Source organism: Mus caroli, chromosome 6 (assembly GCF_900094665.2).
Source record: "Mus caroli chromosome 6, CAROLI_EIJ_v1.1, whole genome shotgun sequence".
NCBI lineage: Eukaryota > Metazoa > Chordata > Mammalia > Rodentia > Muridae > Mus > Mus caroli.
This window is the reverse complement of record NC_034575.1, coordinates 27,817,029-27,841,978: the sequence shown is the minus strand read 5'-3', so window position 1 is coordinate 27,841,978 and position 24,950 is coordinate 27,817,029. Positions and strand designations below refer to the sequence as shown.

The window sequence follows — 24,950 nt, the reverse complement described above, 5'->3', positions numbered from 1 at the left end:
TCCCACCAGCAGTGTGAACAGCATCCAGATGATAATTTTCAGAGCCACCCCGCCTCCCTTATAATGCCCATTAGCCTGCTTTGCAACATCAGTGTCCCATATGCTTCCAGACTTTAATCAGTAATCCATTATGAGCCTAAATTAAACTATATGACTACAAATAAAAAATGTTAAACTATATAAATGCCTGTTACCACGGCAGGTAACAGCATGTGCAACCAGCAATCGAAGGGCTGAAGCCACTGTCTGATCTCCACCAGCAATCATAGAACTCAACAGACATGCAAAGAAAATACTTGAATAAATGCTCTGCTAGCTGATTTGCTAGTAGAAATTAAAATGCCCTCCATTAGTGATTTTAACAGCATGTGTTCTCTAAAACAATGTCATTTAAGTCCCCTGTTGGGAGTATCAGCCTAAATAGACCATTATTCTTTCAAACATTCTCTATAGAATAAATGCTCATTTTTCAGATTTTATAAGTTCCCTGATAAAAGTACAGGAAAAAAGATTAACATATGGAAAAAGTAATCATTAAAAATGAAGTCAACCTAAAAGAAGTACTAGAAGAAAAGAAAGTACTATGTATTTTTTTGTGACTACAGTAGGATATACATAGGTACTTCACAAGAAAGAACTGTATTTAGCACACAGGTCTGGATGTTGAAGGGCACAATACTGTGCATCACCTCAGCTCATAAGGACCTCATGTCAGGAACACATACAAGGCAAACAGGTCCTATGACATCAGGAAGCCAGAGCCAGCTTGGGAAGGGTCAGGCTTGCTCCTCTGTAACAATGGATGATGTGTGCATCCTGCCTGTTCACATGCTATTTCAGAGTTATTTGTAATGATGATTGTTACCTGACAGGGATGCTGAGCTGCTGACCTCCTGCTGAGGTGAGGATGATTTGAGTGGCTGTCTGGAGCTAGAGGAGGCACCTGGAGAGAGGATGCTTTCTTGGCTTTAAGCCTATTGATGTCTGTTCCATGCAGCAGGAGATAACACAGCAGTGGTGTTTGTGGTACTTATAGAGGAACCCGGGACAGGATTATAGATATGATTTGACTTACCCTCAAAAGATTTTTGTATTAAAATCTTGGTCTCTATAGTATGGTGGTTTTGAGGGGTGGTGGAACTTTTAATAGGTGGAGTCAGAGGTCCTTAGGCCATTGGGAAACTGCCCTGTGAAGAGATTAAATACATGTTATGGAATCTCAGAGTATCTGTTTCCAGTTGTGAGGTGTGACCTCTTCCCAGTTATTAGCCTGCCATTGTGATACCAACCATCTACCTCTTAGGCCCCTGCAAGGGCCTCTTCGGGCCACCCAGTTTTGGATTTTTTTCAGCTTCCAAAACTGAACTAACCAAACCTCTTTTCTTTGCAAAGTTTGCCTGCCTGAGGTGTTTCATTATAAGCAATGAAAAATGGACTAATATAGATAGTTTGAGAGAACCTTGAAAATAATATGACAGGGTGATTAAGAGAAGCATTTTTAAGATTATAAAAATATAACTATTGCTCATTTAAAATATGTATTCCAACTAAGCTTGCTATTAAGAGAAATGTTTAAGTGGGTTATAGTTCTCCATTTACATCTTTTATAAAATTGGACATGCTATATTGGAAAAAAAGGGCCCCTGGATATAATTTGCATTTCTTAAGAATGTGGTAAATCTGTCATTGCACGAATGCTTTGAATAATTATTTTCTTACAGAACTTTATGTTAAACTCTGAAAACATTACCACCCCTGTCCCCTCTAGTGTATTCATATTTTACCTGCCATTATTCCCAGCAGACTGCCTTAGACCCAAGCTGCTGTTTATTTTTCAGTTGATAGTTGGAATTCCCTTGGGGACTGTTATCATATCATGGAAGCATTAAATTAGTGCAGGTATTTGTTTTGGGCTTTGGTGATCCTCTGAGTTTAGCAGCAGACCCCAGACATCAGAAGTGAGTTACTGATGGGCACAGCCTGCATAGGATGGTCCCAAATCACACTCAGATTTGTGTGTATGACAGGTGGGTGGAGAAAGGAAAGAGTAAAGTGTGTCACAGACCTAAAATTTCACATTCTGCTGAATGAAGTTACAATAAAGGAAAACTTGTGAATAAAGAAGATTTTCACTGGCCTCTTGCTGCTGTATGAGAAGAGAGGAGTAAAAAAAAATATCAGAGTACTGACTCAGCTACTCAAGTTGGCAGCAACTTTGCTGGTAACTGAGACATTTTCTTAACTTCGCTTGGCCCCAAACTGTGGAGCGGTAGTGACCTGATAGTCTGGGAGAACACTTAACAGAAAATACATGATGGGTGTAGCCTCAAAGAATCCCTGGAGTAGGAAAGGCTACTGAGTCCGAGTGATTGTAATATGTAAATTCCCAAGTGAACTTTGAGGGTTATTGGTATAAGGTCTTGGATAATTGGCAGCTAGTGTTGATTGTCACCTCTGACAGGTGTGGGAAGATCCATCCTAACTGGGTGAGATCCTTCTCTGAGGAGAGATCCTGGACTGTGTAAAAGGACATAGTGCTGAATACCCCTAGCATTCTGATTGCCAACTTCCTCAGGCTCCTGCTGCTGTGACTTCACCGCTATGATAGATTGTAACCAGAGTAAACCCTTTCTCCCTTCAGTTGGTTTTGCTGGGGTATTCTATTACAGGAACAGGAAAAGAAACAAAGATGGATAATGTATATTTTTAGAGTTAAAATGTAATGTGATCAGGTGTTGATATCAATCAGGTGATACATTTCTCAACAATCCTATTGCATGGTGACTATACTTGTTTCTCTGGTAAGGAAACAGTCACAGGCAGGTTAGTATGGCATATGTCACCGGTCCTAGAGCCTGTGCTCTGTGGTAGTGGCAGAAGCAAAGCGCTGTGGTTTCAGAATTACATTAGCTGAACGGGGCAGTCTGATTCCTGACCTTCATTCTAGAAATAATAAAATGGCTTTCACATGTGTTGAATAACAAGGCGCCTTACTGATTTTCCAGTTTTCTCTTACACATGCTGGGTAGAGCTAGTAATAAAGGAGAGAAATTGCTGAGGCCGGAATAGGCTTCTGCTCTTGGGTCTCTTCCAGCTGAAGTGCACCGGGTGTATCTAAAAACTCATTTAGCGGTTTCTCTTCCCTAGTCACATGTATTTGAGACTCTTTCCAGTTGTCTAGGTCACAAGGAGGAGTAGGACTTTGAATTTTCCCTATCGTAGCAGGATGTATGAGGGAGAATACACTCTGGAGACCAGAGTGACAGTGGGCAAAAACTAATTAGGTACTTTGTTTCATACCAACATTTTGTGTACGTGATTCCTTACTGCAGCTTAGTCTCCTTGAGCCTTATTACCCTGCATGCCTCGGGTCTATTTCCCTCACTGCATGGTCCAGAGTAGAGTCCAGCTATGGCTAGGCCTGGGTTGTCTTGGAGCTGGGGGTACAATATCATTCTGTTTCCTGGAGCATGGTCAGCGGGTTGTCGCCAAGTGCAGGTGAAGAGGCTGTCGTCAATAGTTTATGTGTTGGAAATGTTGACAACACTGAGAAACGCTCGTTTTAATGTAGAGTTAGGTGGAATATTTTGGTTACAGAGTCCCATTTAAATTTCTGTTTCCCATTTAAATTTCTGTTTCTCCTGCTGTATCATTATGGCATTTCCAGTTTATATCCAAAGTCGTATAACAGTATCTGGTGGAGGAGCCTCTGCTGCTGTAAGCAATGAGTAGTTTAGTTTGATTTTTCTTTAAATTTAAGTAAATCAGATGAAGATTAAAACCAAGATAAAGCTATTATCTCTTATTGTGTTTTGTCATTTGTCATTGTCTCAGAATTTTTGTGGAAAGCGATGATTTGTTTTTGAGATATCGTTCCCACAAATAGTCATTCAGAATCTTTTCATTTTAGCCAGTTGATTACAGTGTGTGCCTGGACTAAGCTACATGAAATTTGGTATGGTAAATAATAGCTTTCACTAGAGACACTCTAGGCTGTGAACCCCTGTGAGGAGTTGTCAGGGTCCATTTTCAGGAAGTAAAGCTAAATTTTGATGCTACAAGTGTGAATCCAATCAGCACATAAAATCCATGAAATGTTTGATTTTGCTCGTGGCCACAAAAATTGTAAGGATGAATATAATGTAGTTTAAATTTAATATAATGTAGTAAAATTTTATTTCTATACTAGTTTTAAGCATATGTCTATGTAGAATAAAGAACAAGTCTGTATGTTTGTTTTACAGCCAAAGCAGACTTTTACTTGAGAGATAAGATCTCAGTATTTATCCCTGACTCACAGTGTAGTTCAGGCTATCCTGGAAGTCACAGAGCTCTGTCTGCCTCTGCCTCCTAAATACTCGAGTTAAAGGTGTGTGCCATCATACCTGGTCAAAATGGGCAGCTTATAGAAGGTTTAGAAAACCCCAGTGTGAAGACTTGTGTGTTAGCATTCTTTCCTGTACAAAAAGATGGCCGTGGAGCTTTGAACTGTTACACTGTGGGATGCTTGTGCTGAGATACTGAAGATACAGTCTGGTTTCCTCTTGTTCCTTTATCTGACTGCCTTAAACTCAGCTGATTGCTTAAGTCAGCGGCTGAGAATTTTCACCAGCTCTCCTTGGTAACATGCATCATTCATCATACAGTGAAGATTGGTATTATCAATCGAAATATCTAAGTAGAAGACAAAAATAAAATGCTACTTGAAAATCTAGAGTGAAAAGAGACCATCTTTTGCTTTTCGAGAGCCTTCTATTTTCTGCCTATATTTAATATAGCCATTGAATATCCTCTTTCAATCCTTGACTCTCATCATTTTCAATTATAGAGGAACTCTTCACCAAATAGCCATTTATGTGTGCTTCTAGACAGCAGTTGAGAGAGACTGTATGTTGTGTGCTGTCAACTTGTGCTCTCCAGAAATCTTAAGAAGAAAAACCAAACCAACCAAGCCAAATGAAGCTAAACCAAACGAAACCAAACCAAGCCAAACCATTTGGTAGTCTAGTTTTCTTGGATTCTGTGATAGTCACTTTTAGGCACTTAAGTGTATCAGCTATCTTTGTGAATACAAATATGGTTTGAATTTCTCTCAGTTAAATTGATGGAATTTGTGTATTTGATGCTCATGATCGAATCAATAAAGACTTCTTAAAGCTCATCTTCACTTTAAATTTTTTAATGTTTTAAATTTACAAAATTAATCTAAAATTGTAGATAAATAAAAATGTTACACATGTAAATTTTTTTAAGACATAAGATCTTATTGATAGATTGTTTAGGCTGGTCTCCAGTTTTAGCTCAAGTGATTTTCTTGTTTCAGCCTTTGGCATAAACCTAAAAAGGTGTTTTTATAATTTTGCCTATTTTAAAAATATTTATTTATTTATTATTTATGTGTATGTGAGCGAGCCTGTATGAGTCTATGTGTACTGTGTTCATGTTGGAGTTCATGGATGGAGGCCAAAACCAGGTGTCAGATCCCTTGGAACTGGAGTTACCACATGAGTGCTAGGAACTGAACCTGACTCCTCTGCAAGAACAGTAAATACTCTTAAATGCTGAGCCATCTCTCCATTTTCATTTGTCAACTTATTAATGCGTTGTTTAAATATAACATGAACCGTCATGAAAATACAAATGTGTTTTTGGATCAAGTATATAGGGAGAAAGGAAGATGATTTCTTTTTTTTTTTTTTTTCTCAATACATGGATAATCCCTAGCATATGTATGCTCTTTGTGATGGTTTCTTTGTGCATCTGTAAGTGGTAGATACATACAGAAAAAAAAAAAAAAAAGACTAAGCATTATGCTCAGCCCAATGTCTTGACCACCTCAATGAATTGCAAACATTGTCTTCCCTATATAAACATGGTTCTTAATATTAGCATAGTGTTTTATTCTGTAGTTGTACTGTTTTAACTGACCATGTCTCTGTGCTGGTGCTCAGTTGGCTCAGCGAGTTTTCATTGTTTGTGTGTAAAGTATATATAGCCTTTCTTTGTTGTGTAGATCTTGGTCTTTGCCATCAGCCTTCATGTTCCCTAGAGCGATATTTAATAGGCACTAGGTTGGCCATGAAAAAGAAATATTAGAAAATGGTTGATCAACATCAATTTTACTTTACCCTTTCATCTCCTTATCTTTCATCATCATCTATGACTTTAGCATTGTTCAAAGGCAACGAAAGAGGTTGACGTTAATTCTTATTACTGTCAAGTCAAATTCATTTTCAATAAATAAGTGAGCATTGGCCATTAGAAACTAAAATACTAATGTAATTGGACCTGGTGCCTAAATCCCCATCCAAGACACATCATAAATTCTTTTAAATATTCTTTTCTATGGGTTTAAAAAAATTGCCATTCATAGCATGTTAGCATTCTGAAAAATGCATAGTTTAAAACAGCCTCCTGTGAAATATAGTACTGGCTTAATGTAATAACATACGAAGCCAGGCAGGGCGTTTAAAGTCAAATGCCAGAGGTCCTTCAGGCGAAGAGTTTCGTTGTTAGTGTGATGATGTTTATTGTTGACCTTTGAATACATGCTGCATTCCTCTTCAAAGGAAATCTTATTGGTAACTTACAGATAAATTAAGTCATAAGGATAGCACCAGGAGGAACCATTGTTCTGTAAAACTGTTTCTTCCATTGGGATGAATCTGGTGTACTTCTCGTGAAGTTTATGTTTTTGTACCCATTTAAGCTGGTGTCAAAGTTGATGTGAATCTGTGTTTTATTTCACACATCCCCAGCAACCCCAGCACTGGTATGACTGGAGAGGATTTTACTTATTTACACTCTTATATTTCACAGCCATGTTTCAGCAGTACACGAGTGTAAGTCTGAGTATCTTATCTATTTTTAACAGACCTTTATATGCAATGCATTATTAGATTAACTTCTTCCTGTTAATTTTTCTATAAGCTATGAAACTGATATAAAATATGTTAAAATTATCTAGAAGTGTTAAAACACGTAGTTTACAATTTGTCACAAAATTGGAGCAAATTATTTATTTATTCTAACTGGATTGGGGATGGGTCATGAGATGAGACCTGGGAAAACTTAATAAGGAACCCTCCTTAGTGGAAATCTCAAATGACTTAGTAAATTATTTTATGAAATTATCATGTATGATAGAAATTATTATTTGTAGAGAATCAGTTAATATTCTAATTATTAGTATAGTTCCCATAGGGACTTGACCTGATAACACTCTCAAAGACTAGATCCAATTGCCAAAGTTACTTGAGAAGAATTCTAAATGCTTTCTTTATGCATCTCCTAATGTGTGAATGATACTCATTCTTGCCATCTTTATGCCATCTATTATAGGTAGTTTTGTATTATATGCTACCAGGAAGGCTAACCATTTTTGGTGTTTAGAGAAATAATTTCAAAAGAAATCTCTGAGTTATTAGCAGTTATTTTAGGTGAGTAGTGATACTTTCCGTTCTCATTTTCCTTGAATATTAAATAGCATGGCTCCATTGAAGGGTTTGGTGTAAACTCTGATATTATCATCTGTGATGCAGTTAGTTTGAGTTGGCCAACATTTATTTGATATGGCTAGTTTTGGTGGAAAGTATGTGGCTGGGAAGAAATAAATCTGACTGTTCTGGAAGGCAGCAGTCTGAATGCCTGTAGGTGGTCCTGAAAGCACTGCAGCTCCTGGCGTTCCTGTTGCTACCAGGCCTGTCTTTAGGCTGTAATTTGTCCCTATCCTTTCCATTTCCATTGAATTACTAATGGTACCGTTGCCCTTGTGGTACTGATACCACAGCTTGTGGTATCAGGAAAGAAACAAATGACAAGTTGAGTACAACTACAAGTAGTAGTTGTACTGTAAGAGAATTCAGAATAATCAGTGAGTGGAATTGGGCAAATTTGTTTCTTTTTTAAGTGTGGAGATAGAGGAAGCTGAAAGAATATTATGTTGGGGGTGGACATCTTAGTGTCATGTCCCATTTTATCTTTCCATAGTTTGAAATTTTACGTTATATGTATGTTTTTTTTAACCTTTGTATATTTGTCTGTACACCATGTGCATACTTGGTGCCCTTGGAGGCCATCGAGGCATGGAAGTTGCAGAAATTGGAGTTAAAGGTAGCTGTGAACTACTCTGGCTCACACCTGCTTTCTCTGCAAGAACAACCGTGCTCCTCTCTATCCACTGAGCCAGCTTTCCACCTTTACCTAGAGTTTTTTTTTTCAGTCTTCTAAGTACCAAGTTTATTTGTAACAATATATGTCATTTGCAGTCAACATGAATAAACCTGAAATATAGTAAACCATGGACAGAAGCCAGGTAAAGAAAGTTAAATAGTACATTATTTCACCTATGGTCAATTTAAAAAATTCACACAAAGAACACAGAGAGAACGTTGGTTGGTCGCAAGGGCTGGGAAATGGCAAGAAGCTAGCTAAAAGGAGCCCATTGTCAGCTATACAGGCAGAAATAAGTCTGGATAGCTTTGTGGCCACTGTTAGTCACACTGTCTCATAGACTCGAATTTGCTAAGGCATTATTCTCATCAAAAGATATATATACACATACATACATATATGTATATATATGTGTATGTATGTATATGTGTATGTGCATATGTATGTATGTATGTACGTATCTGCATATACACACATATATATGAATGATAGGTATACAGACATTATAAGATAGAGATTTTATAAAATAGGTATATTAATAAGTTGATTTAATCATTTCTCTCTGCATGCCTTTATCATAATACAGTATTTTATTCTGTAAAAATATATAGTTTTTATTTTTAATTATACTTTAATGGAACTGAATAAAGACAGGACATGTCCTTACATGTCTCTCTGTCCCATATGACTGACCTAAAATGGTTCCATTTTCTAATTCCTATTTAAAATAAAAGTAATCAGAGTACCTTAGCTTTTTCCCTTGGAAGAACCTTAAATCATTTTTAGGGGAGAAATTTCTACCCAAAGATGTCTGTGAGAAATTAATATTTTAAAGTCTTGGGGGGGGGATGTGGGACTGTTTTGTGCAAATTTGTTGCTAAAATTTAACTTTAAATTTGTTAAGAAAATTAAACTTTCTGTAAGCATTGTCCAGACACTTGTTTGAGAAGTACACAGTGTTCCTTCATATTTTTCAAAATGGACAGTGATAAAAATAAATTGTGGGAGCAAATTCCTTGGTCTGGGGAGGTACCTGGCTGAGTTAGTTGGTGTGTGTCCATGTTGGAGGAGTAGCTGGTTATGATTGGTTATCAAGATGTCTACATTTGGGGGGAATAAAAAATCAGCAGCTGCCTAAACAAGATCTGAACATCAGCTGGGCACAGTGGCACATGCCTTTAAGCCCAGCAGTAGAGAGACAGAAACAGGTGGATCTTTGTGAGTCTGAGGCCAGCCAGGTCTCCAGAGTCAGTTCCAGGACAGAAAAATGATCTGAACAGAGACAACACCAGTGCCTGTGCTAATAGGAAAGGAGTGCACAGCATAGAACCTCAACCATACAGGCAGCTAAGGAATGCAGAGAGCAGGACGTCCAGTCTTCTCCAGGAAAGAGAACCAAACTGCTAATCTGACACCAAGTGGTCAGTCCATATATATATATATATTATATGTATATATATATAAACACACACACACACATACACACATACACACACATACATACATACACACATATATATTTATATACATATATATGTGTATATATATGCATATATATTTAAGAGATTTCTATGATCTGAAGAGAATCGTGTATGTGTGTATGTGACCAATTAAAGAAATGGGGGGCCAAGAAGTTAATGAAAAGCAAGAGGAGAGAGGGAAAGAGGTACATAAGGCAACTGGAAGAAAGAACTATGCTATATATTGTGTGTGTGTATATATATATATATATATATATATATATATATATATGTATGTATATATAATAACTATATTATAATCCCTTAAAGTAAAGAATTTTTTATTTAATTAGGTATTAAAATTAGGTATTTATTTCATTTACATTTCCAATGCTATCCTAAAAGTCCCCCACACGCTCCCACACCCACTCCCCCACCCACCCACTCCCACTTCTTGGCCCTGGCGTTCCCCTGTACTGAGGCAGATAAAGTTTGCACGACCAATGGGCCTCTCTTTCCAATGATGGCCCACTAGGCCATCTTCTGCTACATATGCAGTTAGAGAACTTATGCAGTTAGAGACATGAGCTCTGGGGGTTCAGTTAGAGACATGAGCTCTGGTTAGTTCATATTGTTGTTCCACCTATAGGGTTGCAGATCCCTTTAGCTCCTTGGTTACTTTCTCTAGCTCCTCCATTGGGGGCCCTGTGCAAACCATACGAATTCCTGTGTTTTATTTGTGATGAGGGTGGGTATTTTAGTTAAGAGCAGTGGTTCTTGGTGGCAGGGCACTGCGGGTAAGGTAAGGTGTGAGTTGTGACACTGGGGGGTGGTGCTCAGCGGTAGTACTTGGGAGCAGTTCTTAAAGAATCTCAGCTTCTGACTGTCTCATCAGAAGTTCATGCCATTCAAAGCCTCTTTACTCATCAAGCTAGAGCCTAGTTGTTTAATATGTTAACAAAGTATTTTTATATGGTTTTAAAGTAGCTTGCATTTTCCAGAAATACAGCTTACATGTAGCTCTAGCTATTGCTTTTGCCACTGTGCTGATTTAACACATCAACTCAGAGTCAAACGATTTCCTTATGTCTTTTGGAGTATCTGTAGCTGAATGTTTTACATGGTGCGATCTCATTGTTTTATTTCTTCTTTCTTTTTTGCTTTATTTTTGTTCCTTTTTTTTTTTTAAATTATACTTTGGACATTATATCTCGTAACGCTTTGCATTGGATTCTTACCTATTTTCTTCAGGATCATAGTCATAATACACACTGTTTTGGCCTAGGAAACGGAACAGGAAGTTGAGATGAGGGCAGTGGTAGCACTTAACTTTGAATTCATAAGGCTCTGGTTCAATCCTAGCTCAAAACAAAAGAAAACAAAAGAGAAGACTGGACTGAGCAGAGGTGACATTTTTTCATAACATCCCCTTTTTCTTTTTTCTTTTTCTTTTTTGAGAGTCAGTGTTTCATGGAGCTTAGGCTGACCTCACACTTGCTATATAACAGAGGATGACCTTTTACTTGGGACCCTCCATCTCCCACTGAGTGCCAGGATTTAATGCATCATCTTAAGCACCCAGGAGACTCCTATGTGCTCGGTAGCTGTTCTACCAATTGAGCCACATCCTTGCTCTTCTTTTGTTTATTTAATATAGTCCTTGCAGTTCTATAGGATTGACTTCCCTAAACCTTGCACAACATCTGACGTTACACAAAAGAAATGTCTGTTAACTGTAGGAAGAAATTCCACATCTTTCTTCCATCTGATAGCGATAGTAAGGAGATTTGTTGGTCATTATGAATCTCACCATAATAAATGGTTTTTCTTTTGCTGTGATCTTTTCAGCCTACGTTTGCTGTGGATAACTTATTTTACTTTTAGGAAAAGGCCAACTACATTCTTACCTTTAAATGAAAGACCATGCTTTGGTCTTGAAATCCCTCTGTAGTCTCATGTTTTAAGGACAGATCAGCCGTGATCTGCTGAGCCAGAGCTTTCACAGTGCTTCACAGAGAGATATTGTTGTTTTTTAAAAGATTATAACTGCTTATGAATACATTGCAATGGTGTTTTCTGAATGTTAAGTGGAGATTTGTTACTTTAGGTGAAGGAAAAAACAACAGAGGCGAAGTTATTATAATTGACCTTGAGAGGCTGATGTAATGACCAGAATCTGAATTAACTCGAAAATAGAGATGGCTTAATGAAACCTATACTAATATGCCACCTTGACATTTCAATCTAGTTGAACTGTCACAAATAAAGTAAGAATTATGTGGGAGTGTAAAATGTAAATTTCTTTAAAAAACAAAAACTTTCCAGGAGACACTGTTTTTGTTGTCTTGCAGTGGTCCAGCATCACGAGCCAGGACTCTTGTCTTCTTCCTTACAGGAGGATGGTAGTTAAGTCATGAATTAGGATGAGGTTAGTTGATTCTCCATGGCATAAAGTGTTGGAAGACAAATTTTATTTATAGACTTTTGGGGCTTTTGCTTTGCTTGAGCTTTGCCTACAAACATAAATGTAAACGGTCCCTTAGAAAAGAGTGTTGGACAGAACTTAAAGAGTTAAGTAGTAGTTTAGTGGGATTCGGAATTTAGCAAATGTGTAATAGATAATGAGGACTGAGTGCACACCACATTACTGGCAAACATAACTAGTTCATAACAGTAGGTCGAGGATTGATTTATGATGTTAAGTACTGGATGGGGCTTGATGCTCTATTTACCACTTTATTCAAGTAAGGGCATTGCTTTGGTTAAATTTTGTTTTAGTGTGTGATGATGGGCTTTTCTATTCTGTTTCACTGCTATCAAATAGTCTGTAAGAAACAGTGCTATGAAGCCTGCACCAGGATAGTCATTATGAAAATGGACTATAGTGTATAAAAGCTGATTGGCCTGTGTTATTGTACATCAAGCTGCTTAAGTCTATAAGTACACATATTACTCCTTTAAATTTATTTTGAGAAATAATAGCTAGCATTCAAGAGTATCTTATAGCTGAGTAATATATTATTAATTATGTCTGCCTTTCAAAGATGCACAGATTTCTACTATTTGCAAAATTATCTTTTATTTATATTTTCCCACCCTTTCTTGTTTCCTTTCTAAAGTTGTTGCCCAGAAGCCTATAATAGTTGCCTCTATAACTTTCCTCCCACCGGTTCCTAATGCACACATGACCCGCTTTCCACACGCTCCTTAGAATGAGAGGTGATTTGCAAACCACGCTGTCAGGTCTTCCTCAAATGCCCAAGGTAGCCATTAATTCACTGAGCCTGGCCTTGGCCTCCCAGTCTTCCTCTGCATTGCACTCCAGGTGGCTGCTGCCAGTCGATGGGAATCGCACAGGATGCAGGCTGTTTATTATTTCAGCATGCACTATCTTGGTTCTTACCCTTTCCGTCCCATTCTTTGTCTCTAACAATGTCTTTCATTCCCCTGTCAATGAATTTTAAGTCTGCTCCTTAGTCTTTTACCCTTCTCTTACACGTTTGCCCCCATCCTGGGAGAATTTCAGATCTGCAGTAACCATTTTCAGACCTGCATTTTCACCCAAGTCTCAAATAAAATCAGAGTTTCAGGTCCAGATACCTAATTGCCTACAGCTCCGTGTAGTGCTTGTTCCATTACTTTTGGCTGAATGTGTCTGAAACTGAGCTCATTATCTTTGTTTCTCCAAGGATCTCTCCTCTTTACTTAATTGACCATCATGGGTATTAATTCCTTGGCTGTCTGTGCCTCTGCCATCTTTCTCTTTCATCTCACCATCTCAAGCGATGTTTTTCGTGGAGAAAGGTCTTGTATCTTAGACCCACCCCACCCTCTCTGCTATTTTCCACTGCCAGTGGTTCTCCACCTTCATTTGCACCCCGGGTCCAGGGGAGCTCTTGTTCGTGCACATAGTTGGGTCTCATCCTGTGAGGCTTTGCTTCTGTAGGTTCTAATAGTCCCCTGGTGGTGCTGCTGGGTGTGGCCCCACAGTGAGAACCACTCAGTGTCCTACACTTCCTCTTCCTTTGTCAGATAAAAATGCCTGCTCGCACTTTGTTCTTTCCTTCTGTTATTCCCAGGCTTTACCTCTGAAGCCCGGCCGCTGAGCGTTCCTTTCCCAGGTTTCCCGCCTAGTGTCCGAAGCTCCCACAGTTCTGTTTTCCTTCTCCTTTTGGTATTCATCTAGGCCTTGCTCAGGTCTCAGCTCCTCAGAGAGAGTGCTCCTTCGGATGTGTCCTTTCCAGGAGAGCCCAGCAACACAGCCTCACCCTATCAGTCATCATCTCCTTAATGGGAAGGGGCTAGTTTATGTCTCATCTCTTAAGCCTGAGTGTGGGGTTGAGCTGAAGTAGATGTTCTGTGTAGGGAATTTCTTTCCCTAGTTTAGATCTGCCTAGTGGACCTTGATTTGGGGAGGGGAGTGAGATCAACTACTGTTAACTCCACCAGTGAACAGAAAACAGGGCACAAACATTGAAACCGAAAGGTTTTGGCCAGTACAGTAAAACTTACTGAATACCTGTCCTCCTCTGTGAGTAGCATGGTGTTGGTGGTTTGGGAGAGTTCTGGATTTTTCCATAAGGGTGGGTCCAGGAACAGAAACATACTATGGATGGCTGGCATGCTGGGATTTGTTTGGAAGTATTTTGAGAGAGAGAGCCATAGTCTTCTCTACACAGGGCCTGTGTACCTTGCTTTTCATTGAGATGGATGTTCAATTCCACAAACCAGTCTGGAGATGTGTGCCTGTAATTTGTCTCCTGTTTTTTTTTTTTTTTTTTTTTTTTGCCTCATCCTAAATCTTATATATGTTTTGCTGGTTTAGTACCTGAGAGAGAATTTCTGTGAATGAATGACATGTCACTTTAAGCAGAACAACTGGCAACATGTTGTTGCCTGTGATAGACCACTTTGTTCCTTTATGTTCATTTCAGCGAGCTTTGTAGAGCACATGGAGGCTTAAGCTGGAATTCATTCTATCTGTCTTCTGCTTACCATGGTTACAGAGGAGAAAGATATTGGAAGCTTGATGGTTTGGGTCCTTATTTTACAGGTACCACAGCTGTGGCCTGAAGCAGTGTAAGGCTCTGAGCAAAGTCAAAGCTAGGGAAAGCTGTGACCAGACTTTGATCTCTAGCTTGCTCTTGCTCTGAAGAAGTAAACTGGACATTATTTGAATTAAATGGAAACAGGGTTTGTGTGGATTTTATACTTCATTTGGGGTTGGGAAGTTAATGCTGTTTAATTTATATGTGTATCCCCAGTGAACAAAATGTATCCATTTTTGAAACAAACAAAAATTAAGCTATGCATCAAAAAACAATATCCAGGGGTAATTATTATTTTTTAATTTAAATTACAGATCTTATTTTCCTAGAGGCTTTGTGAGATCTTGCAACTATTATTCAGGATATTAAGACATGAAATACTAGATGTATCTGCTTCTCAATACTGGTTTTACAAATTGTCTGCTTATGAATGTGAAAACTGTAAGCTATGAATTACAAACTTATCTATTGCTGTTCAGTTTCTGCAGCCGGTTTTGATGTGTGTTTCTACAAAGACTGGAGCATGGATCCGGTTTGTATGCTTATCATGGAGCAAACAATGAAATGGGATGATTTGCATATTATGCCATTCAGACTAGAAGTTTACAAAGGTGTATTCAATCCTGTTGAAGGAACGACAACTCTGAACTAGACTATTAACTTGGCGCCTAAATGTTTAGGTTGCCAAACTCCTTGTAACACTGTGTCTTCTGATATAATATTTTGATTATGAGTGTGCAGTTAGGAACTTCATTCTATCTTCATTAACTTTAATGTGTTAGTAGGCATAGTTACCCTGTTGACCATGTAGACAGGTTGCATATTTTTGAAGCAATTTTAAGATATATTTCCTGTAACAGGACATTGCATTGTGATGCTAATTGTTGCCAGACCATATTATTTTTGGATGTGTATTTTTGTGTGTTTAAATAAGTTTGTTCCAGGTAGAGTGTGTGACAAATGACAAACTGTTACATATTTATTTATCCCTGAGATCTATCCTAGTCATCAAGCCTGCACCTGTTAGGAGATGTGGCAAAGGACAAGATTTATGCTGCAGCACATGCGGGGCTGTTTAGCTGTAATATTCTGTGTTGTATTTCATTGATTGCATGGATGCTTCCATTAGTGCTTTTAAAAATAAGTTCTCTTCATATTAATGAATTTATTGCCATCTTACGATTAATGAGTGTTTCTGTAGAGTTGGCAATGTAATTTGAGTATATCTTCTGCTGCAGGCTGTAGCTCAAGTGTCTAAATCCAGAGAAGGCAGAATGCTCTAAAACCAGCTTGTGTTAAACAGTAACACACTTTCTCCACATTAGTACACTTTCATAGTTTCTCTCAGAGTTTAGCACAGAAAATAATAATTTTTTTAATGACTGGACATGATGTTTAATCTGTAAACTAAAGCCCCAAAGGGAGATTAAGGGGGATCCCAAAGGAACTGGTGTTAGCAAGTTTTAGTTTTTATTAAGTGATTCATTTGAGATTACAAATTATTGTTTCCCCCCTTACTCCCTCAACCCTCACCCCCTCCCCCCGCAAAAAAAAAAAAAATCAAGCCAGGCAGTGGTGTCACATTCCTTTAATCTCAGTACTTGGGGGACAGGCAGATCTCTGTGAGTTCTATGAGTTTGAGACCAACCTGGTCTACAAAACAAATTCCAGGACAGCCAGAGCTACACAGAGAAACCCTGTCTCACTCCCCCACCCCCAAGAGAAGTACTGTAACTGATGTGCAAGCATTAGGCAAAGAAACCACTGGTTTTGTGTGTCAACTTGACACAACTGGAGTTATCACAGAGAAAGGAGCTTCAGGTGAGGAAATGCCTCCATGAGATCCAGCTGTAAGGCATTTTCTCAATTAGTGATCAAGGGGGAAAGGCCCCTTGTGGGTGGGACCATCTCTGGGCTGGTACTGAGCAAGCCAGGGGAAGCAAGCCAGTAAAGAACATCCCTCCATGGCCTCTGTATCAGTGCCTGTTTCCTGACCTGCTTGAGTTCTAGTCCTGACTTCCTTTGGTGTTGAACAGCAGTGTGGAAGTGTAAGCTGAATAAACCCTCCCCTATACAACTTGCTTCTTGGTCATGTTTGTGCAAGAATAGAAACCCTGACTAAGACAGCAGGAAAAGTTGCATAGGAAGGTGGTTTGTCCCTTCAGATCTGAGAATATCCTGTAATTCTGGAATTGTGTCTTCCCATAGATGATGAGATGATGTGTAAGGCCTTCCATGTTTCTGTTCCTAGCTCCGGGATTTGTTGTAAGGGTGTCCTCATTGCTGCCCCCAGATGTCATCAGTGCTTCTGTAACAGAGTCAGCCAGGAGCCACTGAGGGGACCTAAAACCTTGGGAATAAAAATATCAGTTCTCCAGGAAGTATAGTGAGCTTTTCAGAAGAAGCCAGTGACAGTGGGCCTTTAGTCGATGATGGCCCTGCCTTAGGGAGGATAAGTCTGGAGCTGGGTCAGCTTCTACAGCAGCTAGCTGGAGGAGATAACAAAGCCAGAACTGAGCTGCTTTCTAAAACTCTTCAAGGTCTCACCAAATATAATGAAACTAACTTAGCAAGCAATCAAAACTGTACTGATGTCACTGCTTTGCCCCTACCAATCACATTAGAGGTTACCTAGCCCTTCTGGAAAACTTCTCTTAAAGGGTGTTTCTGAGCCCCTTGAGTTATTGCCATTTTGATGAATGGTTGACCTCTGCATGTTGGTAATTGCTGCAGAATAAATGGTCTTTGCCTTTGCATATTATTTGAGTCTGCAGTCTTCCCTCAGCGATTCTTGGACCCTAACGTCAGATGGTATAGAAGAGCTGAAGTGAATGTGTGCTCTACCTCTCTGAGGGGTGTGACCATGGTACTCACAGTTTCAAAGACTACTCAGAATTGAGGATGAAAGGTTAGCCATCTTGGAGCTTCTTACTTGGTCTTAAATACACATTTATAGTTTAGATATTTAAATGAGGAGAGAATTACAGGATTTCCAGAAAACCAAGTGAACAAATAAAAATTTGTTAGGAATCATGAGTTGTTTTTAATCAAGAATTATTTTCAGGTAAGAGGTTTAAGGTCACACTTGATACAATCAAGCAGCAGCAATTCTTAATGCGGTGTCCTGTTTTCTATAACTATTTGACAGAACATGTTAGTGTTCATTAAAACATTTTCAGTATCGAGAACTTGCAGTGATTTTTGAGACTTTTTCAAGGTACATGTATTTGAAGCAAACATCTTTAAGCCATACTATTCTAAAGGGAACGTGTGTGTGTGCATGTGAAAGCCACATACCATTCTAAAGGGAACATGTGTCTGCATGGGAAAGCCACAGGGCTGGTGACACTCACTGACCTGGAAACAGCATGTGCCGATTTCTGTGGCAAGTCTCCTTTGGATGGCCTGAGCAGTTCTCAGACTTCTCATCTCCCAAACCTTAGCAATTCCTAAAGGTCTGCTTGGGAGCGCCTAGCACCAATGGGCAAAGCTGCCTTTCCGCAGCTTTTCAGAACAGCTGGTCCTGAAACCCTGGCCTTGTAGTTTAATAACAGATGTAGTTGAGAAAATGTTCAGATCCGGAGACTTGGAGAAGTTTCCAGAAAGACCATTTTAAGTATTGGGCTCTGAGTGTCCTATCTTTTTCTCCTGGGCACTTGGATCTGACTTATCAGAAGAAATACATTGTTGCTTTCTGTATTCTATTGATTTTAAAAACAAATAACATGAAGCGTAGGTTTGCTCAGGAGCCATTACCACACTGCTCATTTTCTGCCTGGGCTTTGATCTGCTACTGTAGATTCTAAATTCTCTATACTAGGCCATGAGCTATCTTTTGTCGTTTTAAAATCTGCATGCTAGCTTAGGTAATTACTTTTCCTGTTGTGACCTTGAGACCAAAAGTTATGAATTTTCCCTCCCATTTCTTGGAAATAGCTCAGGCATTCTATAGCCGTGTTTTGTTCCTTTTACCTCCAGAAGGGCAGTTACCCAGCCCATCACTTGGGCATGCCTTCTAGAGCTTTCTTGCCCTTTTTCTTTTTTCTTTTCCCTGCTGGTACTGTTTGCATTTCCCCCACCCCTTGTGGCCTGCCTATTTTATGCCACCTTTAATCCATTTGCTCTTGCTTCTAGCCTTACCACAGGCCTTGGGGGCTGACTACGATAGGCAGAGAGTTTTGGGAAAGAAACAGCCACCCTCCAGTCTGCATTTTCTCCCCTCTCCACAGCACTGTGCCTGCAGGCTTACCTGCATGGCCACGTCGTCATCCACCCAACTGGTCGCCATTTGGTAGTAACACCATTTCCTCTTTGTCCCAGGTGATCACATCACTGCTCGATTAGGCCTTTCCCTGGTAGGAAGCTCCGGTGTTACAGACGGGAAATGAGCTCCTAGTCTTTGCACTAGGTGAAAGGAGCCGGATGCAGAAAGACATGCTGCTTCCTTTAAGACCCCCTTACCATGGAACCTGAGATGTTGGGCCCACAGATGCAGAGAGAACACGTCTGTGGCATGAGGAGCAGGGAGATGTTGGGTGTAGGTTGCTCACTTTCAGCTCTGGACAGACAGAACATGCAGCATAGTGACTATTTTCATATATTATTTTGTACTAGAGATTTGATAAGACCCAACAATACGCTCACGATAAACTGTGGTGGCTAAAGCAGTAATTTGATTATTGTAGTCATTATATAATTTGTATGATATTAAATAATCACATTGAGTATGCACTTTGTTTTTTTCCTATTAGACCCTAATAATTTGGAAAAAAAACCTCTAATAAACCAAAAAGTCATGAGCCTTTTCTCAGCTACATGGAAAGCTGATCTCCGTGACTCATATTTAGGTTTAACCTACTGAGGTCTACCAGAGGCCTAGTTTTATTTGACCAGTTGAGTGTTGGTAGAGAATCCTAGAGAATCTTACCTGAGAAAAAGTGTTGTTCTACTGTGATTTGAACTCAGGTGTGGCTGCATCTCTAGATTGACAACGTGTTGCTCACCCTGGTCTGCTAGACTTCAGGATAGGCTTTGATCAGGTAATACTAAATATGTGTGTTTCTGGTGGAGTTATGTCCAACCTGAGAGGATTGTCTCACATTGAGAGTTTTTCTGAGAAGTTGGCCATGTTGATACCCTGTATGGTGCATAGCTTAGAACTGCAGGTCTGGCAGGTTCATCCACAAGGCTTTTAATTGGATGAGGGAGTCAAAAGTGAGAGATTAATTATTTGCTTATCCAAAGTCTAGCTGATAGAAAAACAGACTTAATCAGGCTCTCTTTTTGAGCTATTGCTGCTTGCAGTTTCTTTGTTGTTACTTTATTATTTAAAAACCTTAAGAAAAACACAACCTTAAGATTTACCTGGATGGAAGAGTCATTGTCAACAGTTTTCTGGTTTGTGTGTGACCTTTGACCTTTTCTAAATCACTTCAAAAGAAAAAAAAAACAGCACAAGCAGCCTTGGGAAAGACCCTTAGAGAGCACCCTCACAAGAAGGCTGCTGCATGGGCACTCGCTTGTTCTGCAGGAAGGTTAGCCAGGGCGATGTGTTCCCTGCCCGAGTCTGTGTTTTATATTACTTACTCCTTACTGGGGTTATCTATCATTTAAAGTGAGCAGTTCAATTGTTCTTAGTTTATAGAATTGTATGCAACCACCAAGTATTATAATTTAGAACAATTCCAGTCTTACAAAGTAAGGCAGCAGGATTGTGAGTGTGAGGCCAGCTTGGCCAACATAGTAATGATCTGTTTTTAAAAAACCCAAAAGGAGTCTCAGGTCCCCAGTACAGGGGAACGCCAGGGCCAAAAAGTGGGAATGAGTGGGTAGGGGAGTGGGAGGGAGGGTATGGGGGACTTTTGGGATAGCATTGGAAATGTAATTGAGGAAAATAAGTAATAAAAAATATTAAAAAAAAACCCAAAAGGAACTAGTATACACTACCCTACCTCAAATACAGAAACAAACCAAACCAACCAGCCAACCAAACAGCAGACAAAAGACACCAAAAGGTGCGTGTGTACACACCTTCATACGTATCACCATCACCAAGAGCAATGGAAGACAACCTGCTGCCTTTCTCATGCCCCACTTTCTCCATCCAGGCAACCTCAACTGAGCACACTAGCATCCCTGGGCATACTAAAGTGCGAACAGCCTATGACAGTATATAACCTTTGTCTCTGAGTTCCTTCCCATACATCTTTGTTGTAGCATGTGCCAGGACTTCATTTCTTTATATAATTACATGAATGGATGTGCCATATTTTGATTACCTGTTTATTAGCTGATATGCATTTAGATCGTCTCCCCTTTGGGTGGTGGTGCACGCCTTTAATCCCAGCACTTGGGAGGCAGAGGCAGGTGGATTTCTGAGTTTGAGGCCAGCCTGGTCTACAAAGTGAGTTGGCCAGGACAGCCAGGATACACAGAGAAACCCTGTCTGGAAAAAACAAAAAACAAAAAAACACAAACCAAAACCACATTTTCATAAACAAGTTTTTGTCTGAGTAAATACTTTCAGTTCTCTTGAGCATATGCGGTACCTGAGAGCTCAACTCTTGGATCACATTTAGGATTTTGGGAAACTGCCAACTTGTTTATCCTGTCAGAGGTGTCATTTATATTCCTTAGTGATGCAATTTATGTCCCCACCAGTAATGGATGAGGGTTGGCTTTCCCTCTTTACCACTTCCCACTCTTTGCCTCTTTGCTTGTGTTATTATGTATCAGGTGGTGTTTCATTGTGGGTTGGTTTGCATATTCCCAGTGACTGATGTCGAACAGTTTCTGTATGCTTTCTCCTTTTGCTTATTTTCTTTTAAACAATGCCTATTTATATTCTTTATTGGTTTTTATTGGTGTTATATTTTCTCATTTGGCTATGAGCTATTTATATATTATAGTCTCTAGCTACAAGTCTCCTTGTAAGCTCTGATTGGCAAAACTCCAACCCTCCCTCATTCTGTGAGTCCTCTTTTTACCCCTTAATGGTGATCTTTGATGCTGTCATTGCTTCCATAGTCTATAACTGAGGGGAAACACCCTTCAAACCTTTCATGTACCACTACGGATGGTTATTGCTTAGAGTCAGTGCCATATTTTAAAAAGGTTGTTTCATGTTGTAAGTAAGTTTCTGCATGTGTCCGATACAAGGTGCATCTCTCTTATGTCTAGGTCACCAAATAATATATACAGATTGTCTGATCTTCCATCTAAGAAGTGGAACTATTAGGAATAACATTAAGTCCTCTGTTTTCTTAAATCCTTCCAATGGCTTTGGTGCTTTCTGCTAATAATTTTAGTTAGTAGTTTTCTAATGAGGAAGAGATGGTTTTTCCTTATTTCTGATGGAAAGCTCTTAAAGTAGTCTGTAAAACTTGTCCATTATTTACTGTTATAGCTGCTAGAATCTTTACAAGACATATTGTATACAATCTTTTAATTGGAAAGGCCAGATGTTGCCAATGAAGTCTCCAGGTACTTAGGAGACTCCAGCTGTGTGCTCAGTACTGTTCCGTGTTTCTCTCCAGTTGTTGGCACTTGAATTTGAATGACACATATCCCAGAAGAAATGGTTTCTAAATATCCATTAATCATAAATACCCTTTTCATAAATTATGGAAAAATAAATACAAATACAAATATTCCATGCTCTGTAATAAATATTTGTGTTTTTTAATTATTGAATTGAGAAGCTTTTAGCATCACTTTCGACCCTAAAGTACTGGACAGTCTGGCCTCCTTTTATAGATACTGTCAGACTTTAATGTTAGGACATCATTTTAAAGACCTTCACTTAATGTCTTAGACCCCACTTGGACAGTAAGCAGTTCCTTGAGTTTATTATAAATTTTGGCAGGTGTGGAAAATTCCAAGTCACCAGGGGAATCTTGATTCAATTACTCTCCAAGTGCACTAATTGGCCCTTTCTACAGTGCTCAGGGATTCCAAGGAGACACTGCCCACCTGGCACAGTTTTGCCCATTGAGATGCAGCTTAGCTGTCTCTTCTTGTTTTTGTTTTGCAAGGCACTTGTTTTAACTTCCTCTACTTTTGTGTTAATTGTAGTTTCTGATGAAGATTTGAAAAGAAGAGTAGCTGAGGAGCTGGCATTGGAGCAAGCCAAAAAGGAGTCAGAACACCAGAGACGGTGAGCCCCATGGGACTTCAGAAGACTTGCCTGGGCTTGTGATATGTAGCGTGCTTAAGGAAGATTTATTTATTTTATGTGGATGAGTGCAGTGCTTGCATGTATGTCTGTGAACTTTCTGTGTTCCTGGTACCTGTAGAGGTCACAATAGAGCACTGGATTCTTTGGAACTGAAAGTAGAGACAGTGTGGGTCACCATGTGGGTCCTCTGCAAGAACAGCAATGTTCTTTTAACTGGTGATTTAAAACAAAACAAAACAAAAAACCAACAAAAATCAATAATAACAAAATTACTTTTCTTTGTGTGGCAGAACTCTAGATATGCTGAACATAGGCACTTGACTCCTTTGGTTTGAGATTGTGGTTGGTAGAGCCCTAAAGTGTTCATGTCTTTAAAGAATTATTGTTGTGTGAGCTTCCCTTTTCCAACATATGGAAATTAGTAGTTTCTGAGGATTTCCCTAGGAACATCTAAATCTCTAAACAAATATGTTTAAGATTGAAAATTCATTTACCCATTACTCTGTATTGAAATGGACACTATTATAGGTAGTGGTGAATATCATATGCCACACATAAGGCTTGAATTAACAAATAGCACTAATTAGTAATAGACCAACTTAAAAAATTAAGGTGTCATAGAAATTTGCATAGTTAAAAATGAAAGTCCTTTATAATTCTGTCTTGCAGAAATAACCACTTTTTCATATTTTGTTCTAGACTTTTTCATATGCAGCTACTCCCATTTTGTTATTGCCATTATTAACACTATAAGAGAATAATAGGTAAAAGAATGCTCATTGGAGTAATAGAGTTAAACCTGGAAGCAGTTCAGTGTCATCTGGGGAAGTGAAGTGTGAGCCACATATAAGCCTTCAGTGGAACAGCAGACAGTCATGTAGATCCTTGTGTGCTCTTTCAAATCATTTGCAAGAGTCATAGACTGCTGGGAGCTGGGGAGGGGAGCAGTATGTAAAACACCACAGATAACACATATACATACATTTATTTTGAGAAGGTGTTAAATTTTAAAGATCTGAAGTGTGTACATAGAAATGTGTGAATACATTTTAACCCAAGATAAAGAGTCAACCGCTTCACCTCCTCCTTGTGCAGATTCTGAAAGCCTCACAGAGCATAGAACACTGCGTCACGTGGTCATGTGGTATGTTTCCACTGTGAGCAGTAGGTCCCTGCTTAGACAGAGCAGGAGCGTAGAGCCTCCTTGTCATTCATTTGACAAGTGAGTAGAGGGAGCTTTGGGTTGGATTGGTACCCTCCCTGACCTTCAGCATAGGATTTGAAATTTTTTGTCCTTCATCCCCCAGCTGATGATTTTGAATTCAGTGTATCCATACAACATACAGAAAAAGAATATAAGCTGTTGATTACGTCCACCATTTTTAAGGAACTAGGTAAAGTGTTATCACTTAAAAAAGTGAGATATAATTAACACTTCCAGAAGACTGTGTGTGTCTTTATAGTGACTTCCTATGAAACACTTTCTAATTATTTAGTTACTTTAGGTTGATGGAGTGTATATAATTAGTGAAGTTTAAATATTTAAAAAAATCCACATCAGTTTCATTAAGAAAAGAACCATGTTATGATAGCATTTTTTTATATCTTGAAATTATATTTTCTTTAATTAAATTTTATGTTCACATGGATTTGGGGGGTGGTCCAATTTGTGTTTACTTAGCGAACTGTATTTCAGGAGTTCTTTATTACCACATGGTGCAGGCTTTTTCTTTGAGTAATTCACCATGCTAGTCTGTGTGCCTTTCCTTTCATGATTTGACTCCCATGTGCTCTGCTCTGGCCATGAAAGGGAAAGGGCCAAGGAGATGAACAAACAGAAATGTGAGGGCCCCTCCATACCTCGGGTGGGATGGAGTTGGCCCCTAGCTGTAACCTGGACAAATGATTCTTGGTAAGGGGTTCATTTTCTGTCACCTTTTAGAGAGCAGAGGGTAGAACAGCCATTATATTATTATTTATTTCTTTAAAAATGTTTTGTTTGTTCCTCTTTCTCCACATCCTCACCAGCATCTGCTGTCACCTGAATTTTTGATCTTAGCCATTCTGACTGGTGTGAGGTGGAATCTCAGGGTT

General features: G+C 39.1%; 1 protein-coding gene across 2 annotated transcripts in view; it reads left to right on the top strand.

Moving 5' to 3' along the window:
* Chchd3 (coiled-coil-helix-coiled-coil-helix domain containing 3) overlaps positions 1-24,950 on the top strand; it is a 264,762-nt gene that overhangs the window by 29,206 nt on the left and 210,606 nt on the right. For both annotated transcript variants that reach the window (XM_021164672.2, XM_029478369.1), the window contains exon 3: positions 22,754-22,835. In XM_021164672.2, the coding sequence (XP_021020331.1) occupies positions 22,754-22,835 (82 nt within the window). The remainder of the gene's footprint in view (positions 1-22,753; positions 22,836-24,950) is intronic.